Genomic DNA, 14,702 nt, shown 5'->3' with positions numbered 1-14,702 from the left:
ATTATACAGACAGTAAATATTGTATATATTATTAAGAGTGACCAATTAAATATACTGAACTTTGAGATACATAGTTTTATCATTTAATTTAGCACTGGCACACACTATTTCAAAACACCCACTGGTGTCTGCCTGTAGAATCATGAAATTGACACAAGGGGGAGCTCTTACATCTCTCCACAGCAGCCAGACTTACTGGGCTACTGGCTGATGCTGATCATCTCAAAATGGTATTAAATCAGCCCAATTAATCGGCCGGCTGATATATCCGTCGAACACTAAACTGACATGCTTGAATTTTAAGGGCACAATGTAAAGCATCTCCTGAAATAAACTTTTGGGCTTATATAGATTTAGAAACCCAATGCATCTTTCCCATTTCAGGAGATACTTTACACTGTGACCTTAAACTTCAAGGATGCCAATTAGTGGGATCTTTTGGAATTTTAGGTATTTAGTTTGGTATGTCCAACTCAGTCACTCAAGTTATACTGAGTTATATATAAGCTTTTTAAATTTGTAAGTGTAAGAAAATTAGGTTTTCCTAGAATAATACAGGTCCTACAACAAGACCCAAAGCTCACATTCAAGAATGGTTGAGAAGGGGGAAAATGCACAGATTTAAACTGGCCAGCAATGAGTCATGGTCTCAGTGCAACTGAAAATCTTTGAAGAGAATTGAAATCTTATATTGGAACAGGAAATGGAATCCTGCAAAACTTCAAGACCTTGAAAGAATTGAAATGGAAGAAACAACTGAAAGACAAGTGCAAGAAGCTCACAGATGGCTACAGAGAAAAGATTTGTAGGCAATCATTGTTACCAAAGGTTGTGCAACTACATATTAGGGAAGGGTGCTCTTTAATACTATATATACACACATATACATATACACACATACAGTTGTGTTCAAAATAATAGCAGTGTGTTTAAAAACATGAGTAAAGCTCAGAATCCTTATAATAGTTTTTATTTCCATACATTGGGAACACTGCACATTATATTCTAATTCAAAACATGAAGAAAAATGTATCCATTTTTTAATTACTTTACAGAAAATGAAGAAAAATGAATATTGGGCTGTTCAAAAAAAATAGCAGTGTCTGCATTTTTCATTACAAACTCAAATATTTACTGTATAAACTGAAAAATCTTTAGGATTTAGCATTGCTGTGAATCACTAAACTAATATTTAGTTGTATAACCACTGTTTTGAGAACTGCTTCACATCTGTGTTGCATGGAGTTGACCAACTTCCGGCACCTGTGAACAGGTATTCCAGCCCAGAATTATTTGACAACTTCCCACAATTCCTCTGCATTTCTTGGTTTTGCCTCAGAAACAGCATTTTTGATGTCCCCCCACAAGTTTTCTATTGGATTAAGGTCCGGGGATTGGGCTGGCCACTCCATAAATTTAATATTGTTGGTCTGGAACCAAGATGCTGCTCGCTTACTGGTGTGTTTGGGGTTGTTTTGTTGAAAATCCCATTTCAAGGGCATTTCCTCTTCAGCATAAGGCAACATGACCTCTTCAATTACTTTGATATATGCAAACTGATCCAAACTGATCCATTCAGACCGTGTATGATCAACCTGGGGCTGATCAATGGCTGCGTCTTTGCCATTCTGGTTATTCTTTGATCCATTCGAATGGTTGACTTCCGTTTTCTTCCACGTTTTTCTGGTTTTGCTTTCCATTTTAAAGCATTGGAGATCATTTTAGCTGAGCAGCCTATCATTTTCTGCACTTCTTTATACGTTTTCCCCCCTCCAATCAATGTTTTAATCAAAGTACTCTGTTCTTCTAAACAATGTCTGGAACGACCCATTTTTCTCAGGTTTTCAGAGAGAAATGCATGTACTACATGTGTTGGCTTTATCCTTAAATAAGGGCCACCTGATTGACATCTGTTTTTTCACAGAATGAATGACCTCCACACTGCTATTATTTTGAACACGTCTGTTTCAATTAATTATTCGTAATTATATCATGAATGTTGGGTCGGATGGTTTTCTATGACTCTTCTACACCTACTGGTTTGTTATTTGCCATGTAGTAATATAATTTCTACCAAAAACAGTGATCGATCTGGTTAGTCATGTTGGACTGCTATTATTTTGAACACAACTGTATGTATATATATAAAATATACATACACACGCATATATATCACACACATTACCTGGCCCAAAAAAAGGTCACACATACACACTATTATTTTGTTTAGCTTTGATTATGGCATGCATGTGCTATGGCATCATTTCCACAAGCTTCTGCAACATTTATTTCTGTCGAGGTGCATTAATTTTTCTCGAAGATCTTATATTGATGATGGGAGATTTGGACCACTGTGCAAAAATATTTTCCAGCACATCCTAAAGATTCTCAATGGGGTTCATGTCTGGACACTGTGGTGGCCAAGCCATGTGTGAAAATGATGTCTCATGCTCCCTGAACCACTCTTTCACAATTTGAGCCCGATGAATCCTGGCATTGTCATCTTGGAATATGCCCGTGCCATCAGGGAAGAAAAAAATCCATTGATGGAATAACCTGGTTGTTCAGTATATTCAGGTGGTCAGCTGTCCTCATTCTTTGGGCACACAACATTGCTGAACCTAGACCTGACCAACTTTAGCAACCCCAGATCATAGCACTGCCCCCCCAAGCTTGTATGGTAGGCACTAGGCATGATGGGTGCAGCCGCCTTTTCTTACCCTGATGTGCCCATCACTCTGGAACAAGGTAAATCTGGACTCATCAGACCACATGACCTTCTTCCAGTGCTCCAGAGTGCAATCTTTATGCTCCCTAGCAAATTGAAGCCATTTTTGCCAGTTAGACTCACTGACAAATGGTTTTCTTAAGGCTACACAGCTGTTTAGTCCCAATCCCTTGAGTTCCCTTCGCATTGTGTGTGTGGAAAACAGAGGTACAAATAGTGTTGACCACAACTGTACCTTGCCAAATGCTTAGTGCACAAGAGTGGGCAGATGGATGCAAGGAAATATGAGGTCTATATAAATGTAAAGATTTTTATCCATTGTGTACAAAACACAAGGTTCATGTCTATTTCCAGCACACCATCTAAGACTTGGTGCTGCTGTTTTGATGAAGACACTAGGTGTCAAGTGCAGACAAATCTGAATATGCTGGAAATGCATAGCAAATACAGGTGGTCATAGAATAATAACTTTGATATGACACTGACATGACACTTTTTAAATTGATATGATTACCAACCTTTACCGAATATGCATGACTTATCTTTTTTATATACATACCTCCACCTATGTATATAAGGAGGGAATGTAGAAAGGTAGAAGGTGCAAGTAACACTTAAAACAAATGCTTCATAGTGTTTCCAGACCTGATCAAGAAATGCCTATATTGTCATTGTATTGCATAGCTCACATTATTTTGACTACAAATTTCTGGCTCCAACCAATATGGAATATGTAATCACAGTTCCAACTGTACCTTGCTTAAAAGCTCTTTCTTTTTGTTAGTGAAATATACATAACATTTCTACATGTTTTTGGAAATATTTAAAATATTTCCCTTTTACAGAACTTAACTGTAAGTCACTTTGGACAAAAATGTCTGCTATGACTGAAAACAGTTTGAGCAATTGAGGGTTAAGGGCCTTGCTTAGTGGCTCAGTAGTGGCATCTTGGTGGTGGTGGTGCTTGAACTGGCAACCTTCTGATTACTAATCAAGTACCTTAACCACAGAATTAACACTACCCCATTTTTGGGAACACGCAGAACAGTACACAAGCACACCCACCCACAACACAACAGTCACTGCCAAAGCTCCCTGTTCACAGTCATTTAATGCATTCTTAATTATCTGTTTTAGTCTAAAGCTTATTATGCTCAAATCTGGGGTGGAAAAATGTCTAAAGCTGATGATTCTACATTCCTCTATAATTTCAGTAATTCCTCTACGAGTTGGGTTTTTTTTTGGAAAAAGGGCACAAAAAATATTTCCTCAGTGCTTTTTGTAAATTGCTCAACAATGTATTGTGTTGGCTATCTAGCCTATCTAGCAGGCTGACTATTCAGTGCTGGCAAATGCAGAATATTTGAACAAAATATGTGTATTTGGACAGTTGTCACTTGCTCCAACATTAGAATTAGTTTATCCAAGTGCTCAGATGATTAGTATTCAGGACATATAATACAATGTACCTGGGACAAGTATCATCTGAGTAATTTAAATCAGTATAACCATGTTGAGAGAATTTACATTACTCTATTTTTTTCATTAGGTATTCAGTTGTCCATTACATCTAGACATGGTCTGCCTTGTGATCCATTTTGCAACAAGTCAGTCATTGTTTAAAATGCAAATAATCCATATGTGCAGTGCAAATCAGGTGTGTGTGTGTGTGTGTGTGTGTGTGTGTGTGTGTGTGTGTGTGTGTGTGTGTATGTATATATATATACACATAGTTAATGTTCAAAATAATAGCAGTGTGTTTAAAAAAGTAAAGCTCAAAATTCTTAATAGCTTTTATTTTCATACACACAAATGCATTGAGAACACTGCACATTCTACTCCAATTAAAACATTAAAATTCATCAAATGTGTTATTACTTTATAGAAAGTGAAGAAAAGGGAATATTAGGCAGTTCAAAAAAATAGCAGTCTCTGCATTTTTCTTTACAAACACACGTTTACTGTATAAACTGAATATTGAGCTTTCCTGTGAATCACTAAACTAATTTAGTTGTATAACTACTGTTTCTGAGAACTGCTTCACATCTGTATCGCATGGAGTCAACCAACTTCTGGCCCCTCTGAACAGGTATTCTAGCACAGGACGACTGTACTACATTCCCCAATTCCTCTGCATTTCTTGGTTTTGCCAAGCATTTCTGATGTCACCCCACAAATTTTAAATTGGATTAAGGTCCGGAGATTGGGCTGACCACTCCGTAAAGTTAATCTTCTTGGTCTGGAAACAAGATGTTGCATGCTTACTGGTGTGTATGGGGTCACTCTTGTTGAAACACCCATTTCAAGGGCATTTCATCTTCGGCACAATTCAACACGACCTCTTCAAGTATATTGATGCATTCAAACTGATCCATGACTTCTGGTATGCAGTAAATAGGCCCGACAGCATAGTATGAGAAACAGCCGCATTTCATGATGCTTGCGCCACCATGCTTCACTGTCTTCACAGTGTACTGTGGCTTGAATTCAGTGTTTATGGGTCATCTGACAAACTGTCTGCGGCCCCTAGACCCAAAAAGAACAATATTGCTTTCATCAGTCCCCAAAATGTTGCGCCATTTCTCTTTAGGCCAGTCGATGTGTTCTTTGGTGTTCTTCAGCACATGTCGTTTTTGCAGGGGGCTACGGGGGCTTCTTGACAATAGCTTGGCTTCACATATGCATCTTCTAATTGTTACAGTATTCACAGGTAACTTTAGACCTTCTTTGATCTCCCTGGAGCTGATCATTGGCCGAGTCTCTATTCTTCAATCCATTCGATCGGGAGTTTTCCATTTTTCTTCCATGTCGTTCTGGTTTTCTTTGCCATTTTAAAGCATTTGAAATCATTTTAGCTGAGCAGCATATTTTCTGCACTTCTTTATATGCCTTCCCCTCTCCAATCAACTTTTTAATCAAAGTACAGTTCTTCTGAACAATGTCTGGAACAGCCCATTTTACTCAGTTTTTTAGAGAGAAATGCACTATAACCAGTATGCACAACATCTGCGGCTTTCATCCTATAATAGGGGCCACCTGTTTGACACCTGTTTTTTCACAGAATTAACCTAAATTTCCAACAAAACAGTGATTGATCTAGTTAGTGAAGTTGGACTGGTATTATTTTCAACATAACTCTGTGTATGTGTGTCCATTTCAAATTTCTCCGATTAAGTGCATGACACCAATCTTTATTTCAAGTTAGATTTCATGTTAGTCTTTGGAGTGCAAATGTAACAAAAAGTACACACAAATATTTGGACAATAATACCATACAGGCATTTTTCAGTTTTTGACATTTCTTGCTTTTGAGCATCTGGTGAGAGAAGGCATCGGGTTTATTTATTTACATCCGAGTAAGCAAATAAATATTTATTTATTCAGTATATAGACAAGCTCTAATGCCTCAGAAAAATCTTGCTAAAGTATTAATGTATTTAGGTGTGCTTTTATATTTTCCTTACACTACACCTTGAAGAGCTCAGACTGGTATGCAGAATGTCTCTCTACTGTTCACTACTGACCTCTTTGTAGGAAGAATATTCAGCCAACTGGGAGAACAAGGTTTGCAGGGTGAGATTTGTCAATTCTTAAAATAAAAATAAAAAATTAGTTTGGTACAATTCTCGAATCTGGTTAAGCAAAACCAAATGCTTAGTGGTCAGTGTGTTGCCTAAAGAACAATCGCTCAAAAACAAATTTAGCTACAGCTGTAAGATACAGACACTTAGCTACACACAGGCCACCTGCAGCTGTCCTTGGTCACTGCTTTAGTTTGGTGTCTAACGTAGAGGCTGCAAACTCTGGTTCCTTGTACATGCGGCTGAGATGTTCTATCAGTCCTTCCAGTTCTGGATTGCCCCCGAGGTCTGCAATCAGCTGGTAGGCCTCAGCCTCCAAATCTCTAAGAGTCTGCTTGGTGTATGCAAAGGAGCCCACCTTCTCCAGGTAGTCTACACAGTAGTGCTTGATGTCTATATTCTCAGTACGCTGGCGTAGAATGTTCTGCACCTGAGTGCTCTCGGGCTGTGACCAAATTGCATGAATAGTGGGGAAGGAGAACTTGCCTTCGGTCAAGTCCTCGCAGAAACTCTTGTTGGCACTATACTCACGCGAGCTCAGGTTGGCATAGTCATCGCGGATCTGGAAGAAAAGGCCCAGCGTATCCAACAGGGGCTTCAGGTCACACTTCCAGTTGGAGAAGAGCTGCATGAGGCCCACGGCCAGGCCAAACAGGCCGCCTGTCTTCCGCAGCACCATTCTGCGGTACTCGGTCTCAGTGGGGCAGGTGTATGTGTCGCGCCAGTGTATGTCTAGGCCTTGGCCACGGTGCAGCTCCAGCAGCTGGCGGGTGAAAACGTGCACCGCCTCAGGGTGTTCCAGTGTCAGCACCTTTTCCAGGCCAAGGAAATAGACATAGTTCGCAGAGTTGATGACGGAGGGCACGCCATAGATGCTGTGAGCCACGGGAAAGCCACGCCGCAGTTTGGAGCTGTCCTCGATGTCATCGATCAACAGGCTGGCATTATGAAGCATCTCAGTCACCTCAATGATCACCTACGAGGGGAAAATGAACGCAGAATATGAGTGTGATCAACTAAAGACTGTGACAACTTGATTTTAGATTTTCTCTCCACAAATTCTAATGGGCCAACTATTTTATCATTTAATCTAATCTTTAATCTTTTTTTCCTCAGTTTGTGGTTAATCTAACGTCTAGTTTATCTGTTATTCTAAAGATTTTGCAATTAATATAACTTATCCAAAAATATAAAAAACTTCTCATTAATATTTCTATCATGTCTTAAAAACAAATTAACAAGAAACAAAGAGTGACAAGGGCAAGCAGGGTGCAACACGAGTAGATGTTTTTTTAAAAAAAACAAACGTTCAATGAAACTGTTGTAATACTTTGTTTTAAAGTCTTTTTACTTTCAAAGACAAAGCAGTCAGTAATACTTAAGCACACAGACAAACAGCAATAGCACAAGAACATTCATGTGAGTACTTACAAAAGGAAAAAAAAAATCAGAATATATACACACACTAATGACAGTCATATTGCTTCATAGCGATATGCTGACGCACGCAAAAACTACTCAGCACATTAAATTACCTCAACAAATATGCTTGCAATTATTCACTTGATTGAGAGGTTAAAGAAAGTTACTGCTATGAATCTAAAAAGCATCCAGGTCTACAGTGTTCTGCTCACTCTTTTGCACAGCACTGATCCACCTGCAGAGGACAGCAACTGATCACCGATTTTTCTTTGACTGAATGAGGGAAAGCCTTCATAATAAGGGTGTGCCTCAAACAAACGGTACTACGATTATGTCATAACATTAACCTACTAGCAGTAAGACGTTAAAGGAACTGGAACACAAGGGAAAAAATTGTTTAAACAATGAAAATGTACATAGAAAAATGTTCAGAAACTATTATTAAACTGAACATCATTCAGCTGGTTATTCTGGATGTAATGGCATTTATGCATTCTGTAAAACTGCACAGAATTCATAAAACCTGACTGTGTTTCAATATTTTGCATAAAAATTTAAATGTAGGGACACTGACTAAGGAAATATTGTTCAAGTTGTACTAAAGCTCATGTATATAGAAAATACCAAAAGATTACAGCATACAGCTTTATGTTTCATTTTCAAATGTTTCATTTCCACAAAACATGCTTAAAAACCTCTTGCACAGTACAACAGAACTGATCCAGGGTGGGCGTTAGACCTCGTGCTTAGCATTGTAGTAAGTGTGTTCCTCTGCACTTTCCCTGCTCTGATTGGAAGCATATGGCTCAGGGAGCTTTGAGAACAGAGTCACTTGTTCAAGTAATTAGCAGTGACACACTTGAGCTCAAGGCTGCTTCATCCTTTGGGCTGTGCTGGCAGCGGTGTGGGGGGCAGGGGAAATAACAATGCTGTGTCAGCGAGTCAAAACAGCTCTGTTTGACCTGTGACTAAATACCCACATAACCCAAACATAAAGACTCACATGTACAAGAAAAGGGATGCGCTCCTGTTTCGATATGACTTGTTTTAGTTGTTTTTGTTAACATGCCCCCTGTTGCATCTTTACTCATAGTAATGTAATAAGGCAGCATACAATAAAAATTGCTTAAATGTAAACATACTGACTGCAAATATTTAATGATCACTATTTCGTTTTGGTTTTATTAAGAAAATGTTGATTTGACAATTGCAGCAAAAAAAAAAAAAAGAGAATGAAATACTACAGCACTCAGTCAATAACACTGCCAGTACAGGGAGTAGCAGTCTAACAATCCACCCGCTCAATGGTAAACAGATGAAAATCTGACTGCTTAGAAACGTGTGACATAAAACTAGAATTTCATGAACTGATGGTGTCACAGAGTTCACTTTTAACAAAAAGCAAATGTTGTTCAAGCCCTTGTTCAAACACCACTCTTGAAGAAGCAGCCTCCTCAGTATTAAGCACTGCAATGTCCATCACTTTAGTAACTGAGATTGAAATACACACACACACACACGCACGCACGCACGCATGCACGCGCACATAAAAATGGCCTCAGTGTACCAGGCATGCAGCCAGAGTGGTTCAGGCATTTATCCTCCAAACACAACCTTTCCTCCAAAAGGGTCCATTCTCTCAGCAACCATAGCACTCCAGCAAAGCCCCCCCCCCCAACCTTCTGTTTCTGTATGCTTACATATACAAAACAGAAAATCTGAGTCAAGAACAAAAAGACCCAAGTTAAAAGACATGCAATAAAACACAACAGGATGAAACAAAGAATTGAGCAATGAGACATTTAAAAGTGTGGCTTTTTTGAGATTGCCTGAAGTACCAATTATAGTAAAGAAAAAAGTTGCCAAGGGTGGGAAGGTGGGGGAGATAATCGACAAGAGGAACAATTGCTACAGCCAGGAAATCTGGCCAGGAGCTACAAAGTATTTTCCTGAAACTACTGTCTCAAGGTCAGAGGGTACATTTGTTTAGCTTCATCTTCTCCCAAGTTCCGAAACTCCGACAATGAGAAGTAAAAACTATGGTCTTCTATGCCACATTCTAATATCAATATCAGCAAAACAAAATTAGATTATCTACGGTGCCTTCTAGTGTTATTGTTACCCCATGTTATGCTCAAAATTTAAAGGAAATCTAACCTGCAGCTGACGCTAAATGTCTTTTAAACTAAAATTATAAACTGCCACCTCAAAAATGTGTCTTTCACGCTAACAATTTAAAAGCCTCCTCTTTCTATTTTATGTTCAACAGAGTCCTTAGGAACTTATGAAAGGTTACCTCTGAGATATTCCTTCACAGTTTCAGATATAATGGTATCTATGTTGATGTTTGCAGTTATGTAGCATAAATACAATGCAAATGAGTTTAAGAATGCATGAGAGAACAAGAACAGGTACTGTTTGCCTTATTGAAGGCCTATGTGGTCTGGTGTGCCGACAGCAAGGCTGGAAAAAAAGAATTCCAATAAGAAATATCTTAAGAAATAGCTTGACAACCTCAATTTTTTCTCTGCTACAGTGTATGCAAGAGAAATTATTAACTACTGGTAGAAACAAGTTCAACACAGACTTAAAAAGCTAAAATGTAACTACTATTATAATTGGAACATAAATAGTAAAAGGAGGCAATGTCTGCTTGTTACATTAGCGGTTTTATACGTGTTGTGTCATTTGTCAAAACAGCTTGTACTTTAATCAAATCTGCAAGTGTTTCATCATGCTGCTCCCAGCAGATACCGAACTAAAAGGCTAATGCCTCAAACACAAACTGTATTAGCAAGAGTTTCAGTAACACATTTATAAAAGATACCAATTCTCATTTATTTAATAAAAACTACTGTCCCGGATAGTTGGATAACCTTCAATTGCTAGTTGAGTTCTTATATTGGCTACCACAATTACAAGAGAAAGTAATCCGATTACGTTCCATTAATTACGGATTATGCTTTAACCCATTAGCTGCCAAAGTTTTAGAACACTGGTCACTACAGGGACAGAGAGTATGGCCACCAGCACGTTCCCACAAGCTCCTGTAGTTTCTCTGTGCAGATCCAACTCAGCAGATATGTAAAACTTGTCCATATAAACAATATGCATCAGCAGTCCATCACTGCTGAAAAAGCCCTTTGCTGCAGAATGCCTAATCGCCTAATCCCTACACTGCTGTCACATTTTAATCTCAACCAGTGTAAATACCTCAGATAGGAATAGAAAGTTATTCAAACCGAACCTGTGGCACTTTCCTGGAATATACTTATTAAAAGCACGCTTCTGCAATAGGAGATCATGGGCTTTTCTACTTTAAAGTTTTTCCAAAGATAGTACTCTCGTTAGAAATTGTGTAGCACTCATCTGAGAAGAGTACATATGCTAAAATAATCATCTGATTACAGGACATAACATGAGAAAAGGTTGGGGTCAATAGCTGACTGAACGCCAGCAATCTGCAATTTATTATCAAATAAACAATTTCATCAGGATTTTAACTTGACATGAGATTTATTTTCAGTGATTAAGTTTTGTGTGACTTTAAACATGATAAACAATCCTGTATTCACAATAAACAAATCTTGTGTTCACATGAAACAAATCTCGAGTTCTAAATTAACACTCATATTGTGTGTATTGATGAAACAAAGCAAAGCATAAATCACACCAGAAAGATCTTTTTTGAAAATGCACATCTATTTCGAGTTACACATTGCAAAGTAATGAATAAAAAAGACCCAAAACACACCCAGGGAAGGTCACAATGCATTCTGCTACTAATAACATTTTAAAATACCCATATTCTAATTAGTGACTTCTTTCTTAACCTATAATGAAATAAATAAAAACCCACTGACCTTTTACAATGGTACTGAAGCACTGAATTATACTTCAGTATTCCCTGTATTGAAGTGCTGAAATGTAGCGCCTTGTCAGAAAAAACACAAAATAAATGTCTCTCAAAACTTCTGTTAATAAACTGGTTAAGCCATTATCAGATTGGAAGTTGTCCTTTTTTTTTTTTTTTTTTTTTTTAAATTTATGGAATTCATCTGACGCTTTCATCCAACGCGACTTACAATTATGAGTGAGTACAACTTGAGCAATTGAGGGTTAAGGGCCTTGCTCAGGGGCCCCAACAGTGACAACTTGGCAGTGGTGGGGCTTGTAATCAGAAAGTTGCTGGTTCAAGTCAAGTACCTTAACCACTGAGCTACCACTGCCCTGCACTGCCTTTTCCCCTTTCAAAATCACACTCCACAGGTGTAGACCACTGTCTATGTTCAGGTGTTGCTGCTTCTTGAGCCTTTCCATACACATTTCTGCACAACTGAGAAACTGCCATCAACCCACCAAAGCAATTTCTCATAGCAAAGCCTTGTTCTGTTATTTCACTAACGAAATGTCCTGCAAATCTGACATTTTTGTTGCTTATCTGTTCGCATCTGACAACAGATATGGGTTATTGAGAAACATGATCAGTCAAGGCAAAAATTAAGCATTATATCTGGCTATTGGTAGTGTCACTAGGCAGTGCTATCTTGTTAGCACAGATTAACACAGGCATTCCTAATAAGACAATGCTGCCGAACTGAGTATATAGTTATTGTATCTGACCATAAGTCCTTCATAGTGTTACCAAAATAAGCAAGATACTGTAATAAATTAGTGACTCCATTCCAATAGGGTTCTGTCATCATAAAGTGGTCGTTTTATTAATATTTTTATTAGACATGAAACACTTATTACCAGTGACAGAAAAGGCTTTTAGCACTACCAAAACTACCAAAGAGGTCAGCTGTTTATTCATAATACTTTCTTATTTAAATATAGATGATACATGCAAGGCATTATGACATACACTTCCAAAATTTTCTTGTAATGCACTCCCATGGGTTTATCAAGTCACTAGCTGTATTAACTAGTTAACATCATTAGCTGCAAGGGATTTGATGCAGTTGACAAGCATTATACATTTCTTTGAAGGCGGCTCACCCAAAGCATTACTGTCCAAGTGATCTACTCAAATCTTTACATAAAGTCTGCCAATCAAACAATTCAATGCATTATACAGATTGTATACATTTATATACACATTAATTTCTGTCCGGGAAGAAAATCGCTAATTCGGTGTCCAGCAAACCCTTCGGATGGAATAATTCTCTGCATTTTGGAAAGGGACTTACAACGTTACTTGCTTTAATGAGTTTTGTCGTTAAGTGTTTTGACAATGCAGTGTTGTTTTTTAGGCCCACTGTACAAGGCAATGCAGTAGGCATATTTCCTCATCCTTAAATTTTTGTTTGTATTGCCATTCCTGCACATTCTCTGCTATGACAGTTTTCACTGCACTCCATGGCTGGCTCATGCTTGCCTTTTAAATGGAATGATAGGAGTTAATTTGATCACATATAGTGGTGGCACACCTAACTGCATTCTGCAGTATTCTTCAGGCAAATGGAGAAGACTCCATCAAAAGCTCACAGTGCTCCCTCTATATGCATTTAGTGCAGTGCTATTAAATATCAAATACTATTACTATGAGTTTATATAGCTACTAATCTCTTAAGTGCAACCTACATTGACTAGCTCACTCACTCTCCCATGTTCTCGCATTGTACCATTTCCAAAAGCAAATGAATACAACTGGAACACCCTCCTCTCGTGGGTCACCATGGAATGGATGTTCAGAGTCTCTTCTACCACAGCCGAATGAATTAACTATTTAAGCTATCCATCACACCTTGTGTCACCATGTGGAAATGCTGGCTTTCACCTACTTCAGCACCCTCAAGCCTTCGTCATTAGACGACCTTCAAATTCTTACTGCTGTTCAGCGTTTTTTTGCTTGTCCGCAGTCATCCATCTGCCAAGTTAACAAGACCCCTCTACTAGCCAGATTTATCTAGTGAGTGCATTGCACCACGTTGATTTTTGCTACTTCTAGAAGTCCCCACTTTTTGCAGGTGTTGCTCAAATCAAATTTGGACTTTGCGATTAAAAACAATCAAATCAACAAATCATTGCTAGTACCCATCTTTAATACCGACCAACTGTTATAGGCACCTAGAAGTCAAGCAAGAGGAATTTCCCCTTATGGGACAGTAAAGTGAGACAAGCAATACAAACCAAACACAGCAACATGGAGCATGAAAAAGAACCGAGTCCAAAATAATTCTGCAGTGTATGGTGATGTACTTAAAAGGGAAATGACTGGCCTGATTCAGCACTATACTTGCCAAATAATTTAACAGATATTTATTACATTTTAAATATTTATTTCCTATTAACACCTTGTAAGTATATAGTCAGTCTATACACCATTTATTGCCATGCTCAATTTGGGTTAGTGGTCCTCCCAAATCTTAGTCAATGCCACCACAGAACTCTGAGTCAGTGAGACTCCTAAGTCACAAGTCTGTGAGAAGTGAGAGAGAAGTCTTAAGAAAACACCTCAAGACCAAAGGTCTCAAACAGCACTGATCCCAGCACTTACAATAGTTAGAAGGCAACAAACAAACAAACAAACTAACTAACTAACTAACGATCTTAAAAATGACCCAATTAGTGGAGGAGGTTTTTAAGCAGCATATTAGCTGCTTGCCTTTAAATGTTGCTGCAAATCAAAAGCAGGAAGATAGCAATCAACCAGATTTTCACCCAAGCTCATGAAAATCATGAACAGATTCCAATTTCTCTTCCCTAACCCAGGTAACATTTAGGTAGATCACTGGGAAGACTTAAGAGGTAGATGATGAAGAGATAAATGATAAAGAAAGGAATCCATACACCATATCTCAAAGGTTTAATTTTATTGGGCTAAAATGCAAGCTTCAGTATACCATCATATACACCTTGGATGGTTATTACTGGCTGTTACCATTCATGCATTACAGTGTGTGTGTGTGTGTGTTAGTAACTCAACCATATGGCAGGATCCTATGCTCTGATTGCAACTCTGCTAG

General features: G+C 38.3%; 1 protein-coding gene across 7 annotated transcripts in view; it reads right to left on the bottom strand.

Annotated features, from left to right (window-relative positions):
- Positions 1-5,898: 5,898 nt before the first annotated feature.
- The window catches only part of ggps1 (geranylgeranyl diphosphate synthase 1), a 38,648-nt gene continuing 29,844 nt past the window's right edge, over positions 5,899-14,702 (bottom strand). For 6 of the 7 annotated variants that reach the window (XM_035531847.2, XM_081724410.1, XM_035531849.2 and 3 more), the window contains one exon: positions 5,899-7,285. In XM_035531847.2, the coding sequence (XP_035387740.1) occupies positions 6,491-7,285 (795 nt within the window). In that variant the 3' untranslated portion in view covers positions 5,899-6,490. Of the gene's footprint in view, positions 7,286-11,594; positions 11,666-14,702 lie in introns of all 7 variants that reach the window. The other variant, XM_081724412.1, reaches the window with a different exon arrangement.

Source organism: Electrophorus electricus, chromosome 12, assembly GCF_041902795.1.
Source record: "Electrophorus electricus isolate QZ-2024a chromosome 12, ASM4190279v1, whole genome shotgun sequence".
NCBI classification, from domain to species: domain Eukaryota; kingdom Metazoa; phylum Chordata; class Actinopteri; order Gymnotiformes; family Gymnotidae; genus Electrophorus; species Electrophorus electricus.
This window is presented reverse-complemented; position numbering and strand designations above follow the sequence as displayed.